Raw genomic sequence first — 18,843 nt, forward strand, 5'->3', positions numbered from 1 at the left:
AGTGATTTGCGTACAAAAGACGTATCCAAACAGTTGCAGTAGGTCCATGAGAAAGTGGTGGACTTCCGTCGTCTTATTTAACGTGAACCGACGAACTGCCGACCCGACTTTAATTCCACTAGTTTTGTCCTTCTCGAGTCTGTCGCGACATCGTTTCTCGACCAAATCCGCGACGTTAATAGTTTCATTGTTGATGGTGATTGTGTTGATTTTGATGTATTGTTTTGTTACTATTGCTTTCTTTGTCGGCCGGGAGATTGTTATGAGTTGACAGTGTTTGTTGAGTAAAGACAAGAAGATCCCTTCTTGGTAGACGATGTAATTGCGCGACTCGAGAGTGGAGTCCGTCACAACCCTCTTCTGTTTGTAAGCCCGTGCACTCATCATTGTACCGAATTTGTAGTGCATTTTATTAACAGACTTTTTATACGAGTAAACTATATTTTTTGGCTTTTGTTCAAGTTTTGTTCTTTTCGGTTCCTTTTTCCTTGTCTTCTGCAGTATTTTTTATTCATTGTTTTGTTGTCTTGTGTGAAAATCATTTAAGGGAGTGTCACTTATATATAGAATGCATCTGTGTATAATCCTCGCTCTTCCTAAACAATAAACATTTCGTTTTACTTGGTGTTCATCGGGTTTGTGACCGAATAGCGCACTTCAGTTGTTTTGGTAAACCAAATCGGGTTTTTTTAAAGTATTTAAAAATTTAGAAATGTCGTCGTTTTTCAAATTGATTTTCTTTTCACTTATCCCACATGATTAGACATTCAAAAGAATTTCTATAAGACAGTTATCTACCTATTGCTTCGATGAAATCCCGATTTTATATATGATAACAAAAAACAAAATTCTATTAATAAATTGATTTCAAATCGGGACTGTTAGGAAGATTGGGATTATTAACGTACTTTCTGGAATCCCTTCACCACGATTTTCTTTGTTTTTCGCAAACGATCGTCTTATTTTCATCACCAAAACAGCAAATTAGAAAACACACTGCAGTCAATTTTTTCCCTTCTTCGGCTTTTTGTAACACAAAATGATTCTTCCACAAATTCAAGCACTTGGCAAAAACGGCCATCAGTTACTTGAATAAATAACTTCCCATCTTTATACTTATCTTTTAATCATTATTTTTCCATTTAAAACAATTTGGAGAAATAGCCAACTTTCAACCAAAACCAATTTTAGTGTGAAGTCTTTCAATAACCCTCTTTTTTGAGTTCCTGATTTTTTCGATTCAGTTGAATAAAGTTACACTATGAATCGTTTTTTTTTCCAATTATGTATCTTTCAAAGACGCACTTTTGGTCTTCTATCTCCATCTACTTATTTTCTTAATGAATCATCTATCGAGTTTTATAAAAATGCCAACTTTTTATAAATAGAATAAAAATTGTTCCGAAAATGTGTTTCGGAATTATTCACAGTCAAATTTGTTATGTTTTCGACGTTTTTTTTAGAACGAAGATTTTTTAAGAGAAGGAATTGGGCACAGATTTGAAATGTGGCTTTTCAAAATGGCAGTGTTACTTGTTTTGTTATTCAGAGACTTTGGCAGTGTCATGTTGAGATCGTCGAAAAGAAGCTACAAAATGCTTTCATTGAACAAATGGCATTTTAGAACAATCCGGTACTTATTAGGGATTGTCCCAAATAATTGGAGCTCTTCTTTTTTCTATCAATCTGCTTTTGTAACTATATTTTAACTATATTTATAATTTGTTTCTTAATACCGAACAAATGGTAAACGGAACTTCTGCACCATTTGAAACTATAATTAATAGGAAATAATATTATTATAAATGGTTAATCGATTTTGATTTGGACCTCTGTTTAAATGGCGTTCAAGTAATAAATAAATCTAACAATACTAGTTTAATTCTAGTAAAATATTATCTCGAAGGCACACTCCTCATTAAGAAAACATTCTGTTATTCTATTACTCCAACCAGACTTTCTGTGGATTTTTCGTTACAAACCCGGGAAAATGTCCTAATCCAGAAAAATGAAGGTTTGGCGAAGACCGAAAGCAAAAAGACGAAAAGTTTTTCGAATGTGTTCGACAATGAATGAAGAGTTGAAGAAAGGAACAGCTTAATTATATCAATTTGACATTTAATGAACAAGTTAACTAAACGTCATAATGCTTGAAATAGAGTTGTTTACTATAATTCAAAGTTGTATGGACGACCGTTCCCTTCCAATTAGTAATCAAAAGCCTTCAATCCTTTTTATTGTGATCCAATTGATCTTTTGATTCGAATCGTTTAGTCCCCTCGACAACAGTGTTTTGCACACTTTTAGAGAGACGCAAAGTACTTCGCAAGCATGTGCTCATTCCAGTCCAACTTCTCTTTGGCGTACGTTTGAAGCTTCTCTTTGGAATATTGAGAAGTGAGAATCAATTGTTCCTCTCGAATGTTTGGGTGGAGATATGCCTTAATAACTTGTTGGTCCGGAAAGGTGTCTTTCAGAGTTATAACATTTTTCAATTGATCAATGTCCTTTTTGTAAAGTCTTGCAATGTCTTTCTCGTTCCTCATTTCCTCCATAACACTCTTCTTGTCTTCACCTTTAGAACTATTCACATCTTTGCTTGGAAAACTCGTGAAAGTATCACTTACGTGCATGACCTTTGCAAACTGCTCCGGCGTATCAAACATTTTTATAATTTGAATAGCCCTTTTCGGTCCAACTTTACCAACTCCTTCAGTAAAATCACTTCCCAAAAGTAATGCCAAAAAGATATATTTTTCTTGTGTTAAATTGGCAGTGTGGATTGTTGCCACTTCCCCATCTATCAAAAAATTCCGAATAACATTTTTGGCCCCAAAAACAAAAACGTCCGAGTCGTTCGAAGCTACATAGTCGCACATCTTCGTTTTGTTATAATACGCACACTGCGCCTCCGCTTCCCATGGGGAAAAAACATGTGGAATCTCAAGGGCAGTTACCATCTCAAAAACTACGTTTTGAACCTCAAGACTCATCATTTGGTCGTTGACAACAACCCCGACTAAATCGTTTTGAGGTTGAACCGTGTTTGTATCCAAATTGCCCATTTCTTTTGATGGAACTATTTCTTTAGTTTCTTTTACTATTGTTAATGATTCTTGTTTGGGGGGAGATATGTTCATCTCATCAGATTTTTTTGTCTCAACATTCACAAAAATATCTTTTTGTGAGTTATTGTGATTGACACCATTGCCGTTTTCTATTTTTTCAATAAGGTTTTTTTCTATAACTTTTATGACTTTTTCCTTTGACGCGACTTGAACTTTTGACACCTTTTTTCCAGTTATAAATGGTCGATCTTGTGGTTGAAACGAAACAAGGAGTTCCTCTTGTGGTTTTTCTTGTGCGTTTTGTTGAACTGGAGTACTTTCAATTGCACTCAATTCATCATATAATGACAATATGGATTGGTCAAAATCAATCTGCTTTGATTGAGTTTGTTCTGTTGGAACGTCAATGAAACTATAAAGATTGACGTCATCTTTTCCTTCGTCCATCTTTATAGTTTCATAATTAACAATTTTATTAGACTCTATCTTAATAGTAGATTGAGTCTGTTCTAGTTGTATCTCTTCACCCTTCTTTTCCAGTTTCATTCTCGCACATCCACTGATTATATCTTCCATCTGTGATGTTAAAGTAGTATAGTCACTTTCCTTTTCAACGACCGATTCCTGACTTACAAACGATTCGATCATTGAGTGATACATTTCTTCATTTACTGAGAACACGTCCCAGTCCTCCATTTTTTTACTCATCGGAACATAATTCTCTATTTGCTCTCTTCTGATGACCCCCTTCTTTCTTTCAAGATCCCCAACTACAATTCTGTTCTCAAGTTGGTGTATCCCAAAAGTTTTCCAGTTGGTGTCCATCGACTTGATTTGGCTGACGTATTTGCCCTCAATCTCCTTCGACTTCTTGACCGTCTCTGTATACATCGCATCATACTTATCTTGCTCACAACTCGTCTTATGAGTGGATACCTTGTTGTCGCTGTCGGTCACATCCTCGTCTTTAAAAGTCGAAATCGCTTTGTCATATGTTTCTGTTAACCGTTGTCGTGTAATGTTCTTTCTTTGCTTCTTTCTCTTAGATAGTGTACTTTCCTTCAAAAAAGTGTTTGTGTTCCCATCAAAAACAAAGACTGGTTTGATCCCAAAATAAAGGCACTTACAATACATGCGTATGATACACTCCCGCGCGACTTTAGTGGAATTTTCATACCTCCGACCACTAACAGACCGAACTATAAAACCGTCAATATCAATAGCTACCGTTTTCCCTTTTAAGTCTTTTGGATTCACTGTCTTTCCTTCTCCAATGACTTCCCACAACTTGTGGACTCCCATTTCTCTTTGAAACTTTGAATCTAATAAGATTTGGTTTTTTAAATTATTAGAATATAAATTAAATATATAATATTATTATAGTATATATCTATTTTTTATTATTTAATAAATCTATTAAATTATTAAATTATTAAATTATTAAATTATTAAATTATTAAATTATTAAATTATTAAATTATTAAATTATTAAATTATTAAATTATTAAATTATTAAATTATAAATAATGATTAATAATATCATAATTATTATTTTTTATTCTTTTTATTATAAATTGTTAAGTGTTATGTATTATAATAAATAATTTATTAATTTTTATCAATATAAATTAAAATAGATTAATTTATATTGATGAAAAAAAACTATTATAATTTCTTATTCAACTAAATAATATTTTTATTATTATTTATAATACATTATTAAATTTTACTTTGAAATATATACATTTAGTATAATGTTATAATAAGTAGTACAGTAATGTATCAATCAGTTATAATTGCTAGAAAGTGCTGCGTGGACACAAATTACGACAGTCGACGCATTAGCCACAGAAGCCATTTGAAACACATTTTCAGCTCCATAAAGAAGGGAAACAACAACTGTTGGGAGTACTGCTCCATATGCTAAACACCATTTTGGATTAGTCCCATACGCATTTCTTAAAGGAGCATTAAACTCGACAAGTCCTATTAGAATGGTTGGAAGTAATGACAATAATACAAGAGCAACACCACCATAATAGACACCAACACTCATTAAAAATATAATTGAAAGACACTCATAAATTTTCTCGTAACGACTAAAATTGCGCTGTGCTTTCTCAAAGGCAGTATCTATCGTCGATGGAATAACATAGACCGATTTTGAAAACTGTTTGAACTCATTTTGAAACTCAGCAAACCACTCCATCTTGAAATGTGTGATTTTCAAGATTAACCTCTTTGTTTTCAAGTTCAGTTTGAGGTATTGTTTTTTTTGTTTTTTTCTAGATGAAAAAAATTTAAAAATAATAAAATTTAAATTATTCAATTATTTTTTTAGTTAACAAAAAAAGACTCTTTTTTTATCGGAAAAAAAATCTGCAAATAAAAATATCAAGTATTTTACTGTTATATTACATTGAATAAAATACCGATATAAATTCTTTAAATTTTATGGTGATAAACTTTATCATAAAGAAAATGAAGACATAAACTACCAAATCAAATATAAACTACACAATATCTATAATTAAACTATTTGAAATTGGAACTAATAGAACTTGAAAAAGTAATGCTTTTTACAATCCTTCTTTTCGCTTTTGGACAAGCTGAACTGATCGACTTGAACATCAAAAAAGTAGACAAAAAGTCATTTGTCCTTAACACACATTACAACGAAATCACAACACAGAGATATAACCTTTTTCTCCATTACTTATACCCCAATGCAAGTTAGTTCAATTATACTTTATTGTATTATAACTATAAATCTACTATATGTTCAACACATTTACAGACAGAAGACAACGAATATAAATTGGAGACGTATCTTGGAGACAAGGTGAACGCTTCCACTACTTTGTCATTCAGCAACTCTGCGACCTTCCGCCCGGAGATATTTTGTATTCGTGAGTCAGTGATGCTCTTGAACGAAGGCAACTTCTATGAAATCGAAGCTTCGACTGGTCAAGTCCAGCGGACGACGCCGAATTTCAGTGATATGGGAAGTCCATTTTTGTTCCAAAAGAAGAACTTTACTGAAGTGAATGACAAAGAGTTTGTCATAGTATGCAAAGATAAGAAATTGAAAGTCGCTGCAGTTGGCGGGTCAGTCTCTGAAATTGACCAAACGAACAAAACGGAGTGTGGCGAGTTTCTTGTTGGAGGTGATGAGTACGCTGCGACCAAAATTGGGAGTAAAGTGTTCTTACTAGTGATCGACAAGGAAGGCCAAAATGGCGTTGTTAAAGAAATTAAATTTGCGACGAACGTCTCGACGTCGGAGACCTTTGCGACAGACAAGATGGCGTCGAATTTGCACAACACATTGTACCTTCAGATTTCTGATCGAAATCAGATCATCGCGATCGACAAAGAGACTAATTACGAGAAGGAGAGTTATTTGAATGTGCCGTTTTATAGTAAAGGGACGTCCAAATTTTATAATGCAAAGCGCGCAGAAAATATAGCGACATATGGCTCGATGGTTATTATTGGGGCATTTACCTATAAAAATAACACGGGGAAAGTCTTTGTATATTTTGATAACATTTTATCCGGCTTTTCTCCACGTTTTGAATTGGTCGACTCAAAAGAGGGGAAAAGTGTCGAGCAATACTTTGGGTATACTGTCACCGTCACACATAAAAGGTTCTATGCTGGAGGGTATGCCTCTTATGATACAACAACTGGCAAAGTCGTTTCATCGGATGTTGTATTTGAGTCAAAGAACATCACAACGGTGTGTATTGATCGAACGTGTGAATGCATTCACGACTCTTATTATGATGAAAAGACTAAGAAGTGCTATAAGAAATTTTTTAAGAGTAAAACGGGGATTATAGTGAGTTGTGTCTTAATTTCACTCTTCTTGATATTAATAGGAGCTATTATTGTAGTATTACTCCTTTGGTACTTCAAGAAACCGACAACGAAAAAGGACGAAAAGACCGAAATCTACACGTTGAATGGACAGGAAATCGCGTTTGTCCCCGTCGACCAATTTCCTTTCCAAATTGATGTCGCTCAGTTGACCTTTGGCTCGGAAAATGGAGTCCTTGAAGTCAGAAAATCGTACGAACAAAAGGTCCAGTTGCGTAATAAAACAAACAAAAAGCTGAAGTATAAAGTAGAAGCACCAGAAACTCATCGAATGAAAATTACGATTAAACATGGTGTCGACGAAGTCGAGAAGTCATATTATGTCTTCTTCTTAGTCGACATTGAAATCCTCTGCACGTGTAAACCAGACGAATTTTTAATGATCACGTCGACTGATTCTAAAGGAACTACTTTACACACAAAATTACAATTCAACTTCTCAACAAATGTTTCACCGTATGTGGATTATACTGAGTTAAAGAATGAAGGGTATTTGAATCAAGGAGCCTTTGGGAGTGTCTACAAATCGACCTATTTGGGTTTGTTCTATTAATAAAACTAGAATGTACTATTAATATAAATCGATATATTAATAATATATAATAATATTACTAATAATATTATTATTATAGTACTCTATGCATCTTGTTGTTATATATGACTAATTACTAACTGAAAGGGTTGACCGTCGCAGTGAAAGAAGTCAAAGAAGCTATGGTAGAGTCTGAGAAAGAGGCGTTTGACCAAGAGGTTGCTATATACTCCTCTATTAGAAATGGATATGTTGTCCAATTCTTAGGGAGTTCTGATGTTCCCCGACACACTCTAATGGTGATGGAATTTGCTCCCTATGGTTCAGTCAATGATATGTACATGAAAGACGAGTTTTCTGAATTATTGGCATATAAGTGTCTGACGAATTGTGCTTCTGGAATGCGATTCTTGCACTCTTCACATATCATGCACAGAGACTTGAAACCACATAACCTTCTTCTCTTCTCAACTTCACCCAAAGTTGCTATCGCAGCAAAGATATCAGACTTTGGAACATCTCGTGATGTCATTTCTATCAAGCAAAGTGCGATGATGACAAATGCGGTCGGAACGCCTGCCTATATGGCACCTGGTTTGTTTAACTATATTACAAACTATAATAATATATATATATTTTATACTATATTATACTATATCTATTAATCTATAGAAATGGTGTCTGGAGGGAATTACAGTTACTCTGTAGATGTCTATTCATTTGCTATTATTATGTTTGAATTGCTGGCTAAACACCCCGCCTATGACAATACAGAATTGTTCCAGTTCTCATGGAACATCTCCCAATTTGTGACATCGGGAAAAAGACTTGGGATACCAACGACATTCAACCATGAACTTGCGGATTTGATTGCAAAATGTTGGGACCAAGACCCTAATAAGCGTCCAACCTTTGAAGTCATCGACGAATTCCTTCTGAAGTTCTTCGATGAGCAACTGCAGAAGCACAAAAGCACCAAATTCGCGAACGAACAACATATCCCAACGGTTGAAGTAACTGATACTAATGAAGATGGTATCATCAAAGATGCCAATCCAACACCAGAGAGTAACAGCAAGGTTGTGTCGCTTTTAGCTCAAGATATGTTCTAATCTAATTTTAGAATTTACTATTTTACTCCTTAACTTATTTACTTTTCTTGAACTATATTTGAATAGTATAATATTCAATTATTATAACTAAATGTCAAATTATTTTTCAACTAAATTTACTATTACTAAATAAAATATAATCGATACTATACATTATTAATTAAATTATTAATTAAATTATTAATAAAAATATACATTTACTTCTTATAGAAAGTGTTCTTCTTTGGATTGGCATGATAATCGATTCGTTGATGGAAGTTGATCATAGTCACATTTCTTCGCAAAGTCACCTCTCTCTTACAGAGTCTATGGGGGTCCAAATAATCGAAGTATTGGCCATCTCTTCTATCCCAATCATTTGACCCTCCTTGTCGATGTTCTTCTGAGACATCTTCGGTGCTTTCATATTTCTCGACTGAATCATCTTCCGCAGTTTGAAATGGTTTCAAAGTTTCCTCTGGAGTGTCTTCCTCTCCAGACGACATGGTCTCACTCTCAATTTCTTCTTCTTCTTTCTTCACAAAGCTTTTATCAAGATGCATTTCCTTTGAAAAGTCGTTAAGGAGGATCTTATGATATTCTGCGTCATTCACTAAACTTGTTTGTCGTGTTGGTTCTTCCGACGACTTGGTCGAGGTGACGGGTGTAGTCACCGAATCGCCACCAAGTCGCGTTTTCTCAATTATATTGACATTCTTTCGTGGCAATTTGATATCAAGAGTTACCCCTTTCCCCTGTTTCATATTCTCTTCGTCAGTCTTTGCTGATGTACTTCTGTTCACATCGAAGCTCTTCGGTGACACCAACGCATCGGAGATGTTCTCGATGTTATTTTTATTCCCAGAATAGACTCTCCGTGTTCGGGTCTGATTCACACACACCTTCTTCTTCATCTTCGGACTTTGACTCATCAATGGCGTCCGCGTCTTAGGACTCTTCCCTTGTGTTTTCACTTCCTTCTTCTTCGCAGAGAGCTCTTGCACCATCGGCGCTAACCACTCGATGATCTTCGAAAAGACCGGCCGCTTCTCTGGCTTTTGGTGCCAACACATCTTGATGATATCTCTGTACACGCATTCTCGGGGTATCCCCACACGCTTCCCACTACATACAAAGTTCAGTACTGAATCGCCGTCTCTAAATTCAATAATAGGATATGGGTCTCGTGTTAACCATATCTCTAACATACATATCGCAAATGAAAACACGTCACTTTTCAAGGTCAACTTCCCTGTTTTGTGGACTTCTAGAGTATTAGTATATTTATAACAATTATAGTAAGAATAGTATAATTATTCATAGTATAAATATAGTATTAGTATAATTATAATATAAGTATTATAAGTATTGTATTTAATCTATTAATTAACTAGAACAAACCAGGAGCCATATACAGCGGAGTACCGATATCTCGAATGGTAATAGTGTTCGACGACTCTATGAAGGCTTGCGACGTTCCAAAATCACTGACCTTACAGACAACAGGGTCATACGGATTTTTCGAATAGACCAACACGTTGTCTGTTTTCAAGTCGTGGTGAACGATATCGTTTTGATGCAAATAGCCCATTCCTAGTGCAATGTCTTGACAAAATCGGACTTTCATGAGTGTACTGATTTTATTCAATTTAATGAATCGTCGCAAACTCCCCAAATTACAGAACTCGGTGACGATGCACAAGGTGTCCGGTGTCACGATTGTCCCGATGAAATTCACAATATTTTGGCACCTCAATCTCTCCATCAATTGAGCTTCTTGTTCGAAATTTGGCATCAAGTCCTTTAAGTCTACCATGTCAGTCTTTAACACTTTCACTGCTATTTCGACCTTTCGCCACTTGGCCCGATACACTATCCCAAACGTCCCTGCTCCGACGGGGGGTTGCTCTAAATGAACTTCCTCATAATCAAGTCGCGTTGACACTTCACTCTCTGCGTTCAGCAAAAGATAGCTGTATATCTGTGTGGCATGCGACACCTTTATTTCATCGTCCGAAGAAGACGAGATCCCCTCATCCTCTGTTGGCTCCGTCTGCCTCACAAATAAGTCCTCGTGATCCATAGACCTCCGCACATTCTTCCAATTGGCCCATTCAAGAGTCACTGGGATCTTCTTGTCTTTAATTATAGTTGTGCATCGAATTAAGACCTTAACCCTAACCGTGATAGTCTGTCCCCCTTTTAAACTCCCCATATATGGATCAAAAACTAATTCATATTTGTACTCCTCCCGACCATGTAAAATAAATGTCATACTCTCTTTCCTACAATTCGTAATACAGATCTTCGAAAACTCAACTTCATCAACTTCGGGACGCTTTGTCGAGTCGTTAAACACTATACTTTTAGGGTTGAATGAAACGTAATTGTGCAACATATCTAAGTTGACATACACCTTTCCTTTCTTCTCAAATGGTACTACTGATCCTACAAAGGACATGTCATTCACTTTAAATAACATCCGCATCACTTTTGTCTTCGAATAGATCACAATAAAGAGAATGGTGTATAACAATACATACACAAAAACAAAAACGGCTAAATATATAAACAATACTGTGTATCGATACTCACACCCTTTCCCACGTTTGACTCGATAATTCGGAAGACATTTACAGTCTTTACACCCTTGACCTCCATCACACTGGATTGTTAATGTACTAATTATAGTATATTTTAATATATTAATTTTAATATATTAATTATATGGATTATATTATTTGAATTATAATATATTAGTTATAAAGTAACAAACCTCCTCACCAATATCAATCCGATCATTCCCACATAACACTTTGTAACACTTAAAGTCAGAACTCGTGTAATCCGGCAAACACTTGCAATCACTCCCACACCCCGTTGTATTTTCACACTCCTCTCCACTGTCGATTTGACCATTTCCACACAACGAACAGTTACCATCTCGATATACATAATTTCCTTCACATACACACTGCCCTTTTGAAGTTGAACACACACCGGGAGAACAATACGCACACGAGATTTGAACAGAAAAAGGCGATGTTGAAAAAACATACAATGTTCCCAAAATCTGCAATACAACTTGAGCGGAAGTAGCACCACTTGCTACATCGACACACTCTTTATTAGCGTTCTGTAACGCGATCAGACTATTTGGCCCACCAGTAGATAACGTGTAAAAATTGGAGTTGTTTGTATTGACTTTATACCACCTTCCTCCAACCAATTCGTTCAAGCAGGCGTTATCTCCGTAATAATTCTCGAATGTTTCAGTCATGCTCCTCGTAGTTTGGTCGGTGGATATTTCGTCAAGTGAACTTTCTTTAATAGTTAAGAGCACGCTATCTGTTCCATACATGAAGAGGACATAGTCCTGCTCCTTCAGTTTCAACGAGAAGGTGGTGTACCCCAAATAGAATGAGTGTAAACACTTTTCACACGATTCTTGGAGCACGATGTGTGTACTTTTAGTTGACGAGAATGTGTAGATCGCATTTTTCGTGTGAATTTTAAAGAAGTATCCTTTTGTGTTTTGCGAGTTCAGTGGCAATTGTGACGCACAGGGGTTATTCACAAAATAAGTCTCTTTGGGGTATGTAAGAGTCAGTAACGAGTGTATCACATAATACGACGGCTTTTCCGTTAAAAAGGTCTGACATGTGAGAGGAGTTTCTATGACTCGCTCACAATAGATCCCTGAAAGATAATACTTGGGTAGACAGGAGGTACACGAAGGATAAAATCCTTTCGTTGAATCACACTCCTCACACTCCCCTGAAACACATTTAACACACGAAGAGGTACATGGATAGGAAGAGCTCAAAATAACAAGAAATTGAAGAATCAATAACAAGTCGGTCTTCACTAACATCAAACCGATGGTTTTACAGTTTGCTATACTAATAGGATAATAGTAGTATAATTAACTATATCAAATGCCATTTGGTTCCACCATTGAATATAGTTTGCTTTGTATTTGTTAATACTATCTTTATGTCCCAGAAATTGTTTTCTAACCTTTTTTGTAATCAAACCTATTTAAATAGTTTATTTAAATTAGTCTTTCTAGTTTCAATCACTATTTTAAACATAAATGAGAAAATTTACACTTTTTAATATATATTTTTCGTTTTTAAAAGCACATTATTTTTTACCAAAACTCTGATACTTTTCTATTGTTATTTTTATCTAATTTTGCTTACATTATCGGGTTTTTCGTGGAAAAATAGTTTTTCTTTTTCCCTTTTTACATTTTGTTTTGGTTATAATTATAACCCCAAATACCCCGTTTGTTACGACATTTTTCACTGATTATTGTACCGGTTTTATATAGCAACATACCCTCAGTTTTTAGAAAAACAAAAGAATAACACAATTTAATAAATATGAATAAATCCCGATATGTTGCATTAAAATTGCCTACCAAAAAAGACGCATCATTATTTCTATTTTTTAAAATTTCCTTGAAAAAAAAACAATCTCCCATTGATTTGAACATAACCATTAAGGTTGACGGAAAAAAAGGTAAAATTTATTTTACCTATTCCGGTATAAAGTATAAAATTTTACCTTTTTACCAAAAAAATACTAAAAAATAAAAATAAAAAGATCGTAAAAATTATTTAAAAAAAAATACAAAAATTAAATAATAATAAAAAAAACAAAAAAATAAATCGGCATTATTAATTAATTAAGACCAAAAAACAAACACGATTAAATCAACGGATAAATGTTTTTAAATGTGTTTAAACAATTAATTGTTATTTTTAAAAAAAATGTATTTCAAATAATAAATTTCAAATATTATAAATATATTAACAAGTTATCTTGAATATTTAAATAGATCGAACTTAAATACAAATATGTGTGAGATCGAAAAAGAACCCAAATTAATGGATTACTTTACAGTGAATCCTACAGACAAAGATGAGTGCCTTTGTAATAATTGAAATTTTGTTTACAAACCAGTAATGAATAAATGGAAAAAGAAAGACAAATATCCGCTTATTCAGCATCTTAAACAACAACACGAAGACATTCATAATTTAATTTACAATAAAAAAGATAAACATTTTGAAAAAACAGAAGGCACAAAACTTGACAAAGTAACAAAAGAAAATTTCGGTAAATGTTTAATAAAAATGATATCAGGAAAAATGTTGCCGTTTTCAATTGTAAAAGATGAATTATTTCAAATATTTTGCAAGACGATTTCAGATGGAAAGTACATTCCACCTGGAGTCGCAAAATTGAAAATAGAAATGAAACAAATACAAGAAGAGATAAAAAAGAAATAATGCAAATATTAAAAACTGAAAGATTGTCATGTATTTCGTTCACTTCTGATGGAAGAACATTTAACTGTCGTAACAAAGGAGAGACGAGTGCTTTTGCGTGTCATTTTTTAAACAAAAGTGGTGATGTATGTGTTATGCTACTTTCTTGCCCAACACTTGAAAGGCCAATAACTTCAAAATCACTTTATGAAACGTTTTGTAAAATGTTATTTGAATATGATATTACATTAAATGAACAAGATGGTGAAGTTATAATAGTAACAGACGAAGGAGCTAATATGATATGTGTTTTTGGAGATAGTTTATCCGAGTTTGCTCCAAATAAACAACATGAATTTCTTCCAATAATAAATTGACTGAATTGCAATGCGCACAATTATCAGACCTGTATGAGAAATGCAATAGAAACTGTCATTGAAATAGAAGATCAATTATCTTTATGTGATCGTATCGTTGCAAGGTTTAACAATAAAAAAGAAGACTTTGAAATATTACAATACGAATGTCTCAAAAAAGAAGAAAAACGTCGTATTCTTCCCAGTATCACTAATTCGACATCAACCACAAGAGAAAGTGAATATGATATTGATAATGATTATAGTAATTTGTTTGTTGGAAGAGTAGAAACCAGATTTAATACTGTTTGTTTAATGATAGAAGGTGTTCTGCAGAAAAGACTCGGATTAGAGGAACTGTTTAAGAAAAACAGACATGTTGATAAACTAAAAATGCCAGATTTTGATTTACTTGAAAGCATTGTTGATGTATTAGAATTAATAAAAAATGAAACAACACTTCTTAGTGGTGAAAATTATTGCACATCTTCTTTTGTAATTCCTTCGGTTTTTTGTATATGTGAAAAACTTCGAGATAAAATGGATAAAGTTTGGATAAAAGTCGCCGTGGAAAATAGAATTGCTAAATGAATGAAAAATTTATAGAAATAACCATTTTTGGAATAAAAACGGAATATTGTGTTTATTTAAAAGAATTAATATTTAAATTTGAAATTGACACCAAGAGACTTTCTATTGAAATGAAGTTCTATTTGGCGCTCTACTATTTCATGGAAAAACATCTACAAAAAGTAATAAACAAAGAGCAATGGGTTATTTCAACGTTGTTAGATCCCCTTTATTCAACCAACACTTTCACTGGAGAGTTATTTGAAAAGAGCAAAACGATATTAAATAAATATATAAGTACCAATGAAAACACAACAACCCAAATCGTTGTTTCTGTTCCTCACACAACTGGTTTATTTCGACAACCTCATTATTCCGAGTTAGATTTATTTTTGAATAATAAAACTCTTTATAATTCAAGAGCTGTTACTGAACTTGGAAAGTGGTGGGTAGTTTATGGAAAACAAATGTATCCATAACTTTACGATGTGGCAATGAGATACATTTGTATTCCGGCAACAGAAACAACATGTGAAAGAGAGTTTTCGGAAATTAAGAGAATATTTACTGATGATCGAGTTAACCTATCGATTGATCCTTTTGTGTTCTGTTCATTTTTAAGGAAAAACGTTCAAATGATCAAAACTGTAACCACTTCCAAATCACAAAAATAAACAATATGAACTTATTTGTTTTTATGTTTTATGTTTTAAATAAAATGTTATTTAAAATATAAAAAACATTTATGTTTAGTTTGTTTCAAATTAAAAACTTGTTACCAAACAACTTTTTTTGCTTTAAGATAAATTAAATCAACAAAAGTAATTGCGATTACGTTTTATTTTGATTTTATTTTTGATTTGACCAAAAATGTATAACTTGAAAAAAGGTGCAGAATAAAACTGCTGGATCTAAAAGATCCACCGAGGTAAAATTTATACTTTTTTACCAAAATGAAAAATATCATGGTAAAATAATTTTACGTCAACCTTAATATCCATTCAAAACTTTTTTAAAAAATTTCCATTCAATTTTCAAAGACAATTCCTATTGCATTTTAATCGTTTGTGATTGACCTTCAAAGACTAATTTTCTGTATTATATTGGATAATAAAAATATTATAATAGCCTCGATTACAAAAAATGAAGAACACAAAAAATCAGATGAAATATTGTACTATCACATTCTCATAAACGTAGTCATCCCCTCCACAAGAGTCTGGGCAGACATAAATTGCAATAGTACCAAATTCGATATTAAGTTCGATGTCCAAATTAGTCGCATAAATAAATTGAGGAAGCAATTGCCATTCAAAAACGCATTCTTTGCCGCACCTCTTACATTTCGGTATCGTGAGTTGCGTGTCCGTCTTAATCCATACCGGTTTCCCTCCAAATTTATATCGGAGAACTTGTGATGGGGCTTTCCCAATTTTTTCATAAAACTTCAGAAGCACAGGATCGGTGGCTTCTTGTGGAATGTCACTCTCCTTTGTTCCACTTTCCTTTTCCATCTCTTTCGAAGTGTTGATCATCCTTTGAACTTCCTTGTCCTCTGGTTCTTTTAACTCGCTTTCCTCTTCCGTTTCTATTAAATATTCAGACGCTTTTTGCCGTTTAATAGCTCCTCCGCGGCCGTTCAACTTCCCTCGAACGTGGTCTGTCGGTCAGTGTATTCGTTATATAGTTTATTATTAATAAAATTATAATACCTTATTACTACTACTAATTATAATAAATGTATTAATAACAATAGTAATAACAAACGGTGGGGTCTTCCACACAGCAATTTGTGAGTATCGAAGTCATACAATTTGTGAACAACTCCACAGTAATAAGTGTCACATTTATCACATTTTGTAGTCGAAGGAAACCCACATATTTCACACATATTTCCTTTCACAATGCTCTCACAATAATCCTCATCATCATAGAGTGTCCCCATCCCAATTTGGTTTCGTAGAACCACAAATTTGAGGCAAAAAGGGCAGTGAAAGAGATATACCACGCGGTGGTATGCATATTCAAATTCGAGTGGAGCGTAGACCTGCACCATAAATAACATTTCTTTGTTACAATACGGGCACTTGTTTTTGTTCCCCACTTTGTCGCTTAACCAACACGCCACTCCTCCGCACCGATTCATCAAAGGATTAACCCTATCGTCTTCATGAAGTTCATCGAGAAATCCGCATACCACACCCTCCTCCATTAGTGTTATCTCTGTAATGAATTGAGATGAATAATTAGGGTTACACCATTGGGTTTCATACAAATAACAAGACTTTATTTCACCAACATAATTCACTTAAAATCAGCAAAGACTTCTTTGACTACAGCAACAACTCTCTCGTGGAGTTTCCCATTGGTCGCTATGATCCCATTGTTGCGCGCTAAGCTTCTTCCAACAGTGAAGTCTAAGTCTCTTCCAAAGATATCGGTGACATTTCCTCCAGCTTCTTTCACTATAAGATACCCAGCTGCATGATCCCATATCTTTTCTTGATACTTCGAGTCGCGGGGAAGTCTTAAATACACATCAGTTCTGCCAGAAGCTACAGTCATGTACTTGCATTGCGAATCTATTCTTAATGGTTCTTTATTAGTTTTCAATAGTTCACTGATCTTCTTCGACTTGGATTGGTCGGAGTGCGACGCCTCGACGGACTCACAGAAAACGATGTCTTCAGTTTTGTCGGTTGTAGTCGCGTGAATCTCTTTTGTTATCGAAAGGTCACTCACTTTGTATTCTCTTGCGCCGCAACCAATTTGTGCAGCGACAATAATACCACCCTCAAAGTTCGGGCATCCAAGAACTCCAATTTTGAGAACCCCATCAACCATGAAACCCAAACAGACCGCATACTGCTCACGTCGCAAAAATCCTAAAGTCCCATCAATCGGGTCTAATACCCAACAACGCCCTTTTCCACCTTCTGAAGCTCCCAAGTTGATCGACTTCTTAATCTCCTCATCAGTAAGACCAGTAACATGTTCTTTCACATGTTCCTTGACTTGTTCAAAGATTGCATCTGGTATTGCTTTTGTGTCTTCTTCTGCAACTATCTTATCATCTGGGAACGTTTTCGACAACTCATAGTTCACATAGGCTTGTACAGAGTAGTCACCAACAGTCACTGGAGACTTATCATTCTTAATCTGTGTCTGCGATTCTAAAGACTTTTTAGAAACACTTTGTGTGATGTTACACGAAGTTTGAACAATTTTCAGCGCTAAGTCGTACTCCTTTTGGAATGCCATACTATTGAGACTTTTGAGTTGAAAGTCTTTTTAAATAGTTAATATCTAATTATTTATAGAATAACTAATATGACTTAATTATATGGTTTTTATTATAGTAAATGAACCTTTGAAATTAGAAATATTAGTTTTTAGTTCGTTTATACAAATTCATTTGAACTGGAAAACTCTTGTAAACAAAAGTATTAGTAATAATAGTAGTTCAATTTATAAATTAATTATATTAAGAAATAAAAATTGTATTATAAAATAATTAAAATTTTACAATTAAAAATTTGCTTTACCTTTATATATAAGGTATGTAAAAACATGAACAATTATCATGTTTTTATATTATGTAATACATGCCGATAAAGAACTGCTTCTGTCTTTTTAACCGCTTCCACTTGATTTTATAGATTTTAATAATATTAATATAATAAAATGTATGGTACTGTTTTCCATGAAGGCTGAAATGCACCGTTGGGACTTTTTTGTCCCATGTGGTAATTTGTATTATACTTGTTATTATAATTATATTATTTTGAATTAATAAAACTAGAAGAAGTGGTTTTTATAACTTTGTAGTGGTAATACATAATTTTATTATTATTCTTTAATAATTATTTTCATTAAGTTATAACGTTGTTTATTCGACTCTATTTTTTTCTCATTTGAACGAAAATGAAATAATAATAAAAAATAAACACCATGTAAATAAATTTTATAAATAATTATGGTTATGACATTAAAAAACCACTACAAACACAAAGAATATATTTTAAATAATCTTTGTTTGTAGAGATTCATTATAATTAATTATAA

General features: G+C 33.7%; 7 protein-coding genes across 7 annotated transcripts; 1 reads left to right on the forward strand and 6 right to left on the reverse strand.

The window, feature by feature from the left end:
• Nucleotides 1-14: 14 nt before the first annotated feature.
• Nucleotides 15-408, reverse strand: EIN_485080 (hypothetical protein; the record flags this gene model as incomplete). Its single annotated transcript, XM_004255869.1, has 1 exon — nucleotides 15-408. A coding segment is annotated over one exon (394 nt), but the record flags the coding sequence as incomplete, so codon positions are not given.
• A 1,895-nt stretch (nucleotides 409-2,303) lies between these two features.
• Nucleotides 2,304-4,370, reverse strand: EIN_485090 (hypothetical protein; the record flags this gene model as incomplete). The annotated part of the gene is made up of 1 exon (XM_004255870.1): nucleotides 2,304-4,370. The coding sequence occupies one exon, from the start codon at nucleotides 4,368-4,370 to the stop codon at nucleotides 2,304-2,306; it is 2,067 nt and encodes a 688-aa protein (XP_004255918.1).
• Nucleotides 4,371-4,854: 484 nt separating this feature from the next.
• On the reverse strand, nucleotides 4,855-5,277 carry EIN_485100 (hypothetical protein; the record flags this gene model as incomplete). The annotated part of the gene is made up of 1 exon (XM_004255871.1): nucleotides 4,855-5,277. The coding sequence occupies one exon, from the start codon at nucleotides 5,275-5,277 to the stop codon at nucleotides 4,855-4,857; it is 423 nt and encodes a 140-aa protein (XP_004255919.1).
• A 363-nt stretch (nucleotides 5,278-5,640) lies between these two features.
• Nucleotides 5,641-8,594, forward strand: EIN_485110 (serine-threonine protein kinase, putative; the record flags this gene model as incomplete). The annotated part of the gene is made up of 4 exons (XM_004255872.1): nucleotides 5,641-5,800; nucleotides 5,870-7,489; nucleotides 7,630-8,076; nucleotides 8,155-8,594. The coding sequence occupies 4 exons, from the start codon at nucleotides 5,641-5,643 to the stop codon at nucleotides 8,592-8,594; spliced, it is 2,667 nt and encodes an 888-aa protein (XP_004255920.1).
• A 197-nt stretch (nucleotides 8,595-8,791) lies between these two features.
• Nucleotides 8,792-12,447, reverse strand: EIN_485120 (serine-threonine protein kinase, putative; the record flags this gene model as incomplete). Its single annotated transcript, XM_004255873.1, has 3 exons — nucleotides 8,792-9,840; nucleotides 9,975-11,238; nucleotides 11,350-12,447. 3 exons carry the CDS (start codon nucleotides 12,445-12,447, stop codon nucleotides 8,792-8,794), a joined length of 3,411 nt encoding a protein of 1,136 aa, XP_004255921.1.
• Nucleotides 12,448-15,938: 3,491 nt separating this feature from the next.
• EIN_485130 (programmed cell death protein, putative) lies at nucleotides 15,939-16,990 on the reverse strand (the record flags this gene model as incomplete). The annotated part of the gene is made up of 2 exons (XM_004255874.1): nucleotides 15,939-16,438; nucleotides 16,546-16,990. 2 exons carry the CDS (start codon nucleotides 16,988-16,990, stop codon nucleotides 15,939-15,941), a joined length of 945 nt encoding a protein of 314 aa, XP_004255922.1.
• Nucleotides 16,991-17,082: 92 nt separating this feature from the next.
• On the reverse strand, nucleotides 17,083-18,039 carry EIN_485140 (SAL2 phosphatase, putative; the record flags this gene model as incomplete). The annotated part of the gene is made up of 1 exon (XM_004255875.1): nucleotides 17,083-18,039. The coding sequence occupies one exon, from the start codon at nucleotides 18,037-18,039 to the stop codon at nucleotides 17,083-17,085; it is 957 nt and encodes a 318-aa protein (XP_004255923.1).
• Nucleotides 18,040-18,843: the final 804 nt, after the last annotated feature.

Source organism: Entamoeba invadens, assembly GCF_000330505.1.
Source record: "Entamoeba invadens IP1 unplaced genomic scaffold scaff_1105074726715, whole genome shotgun sequence".
Classification (NCBI taxonomy): Eukaryota; Evosea; order Mastigamoebida; family Endamoebidae; genus Entamoeba; species Entamoeba invadens.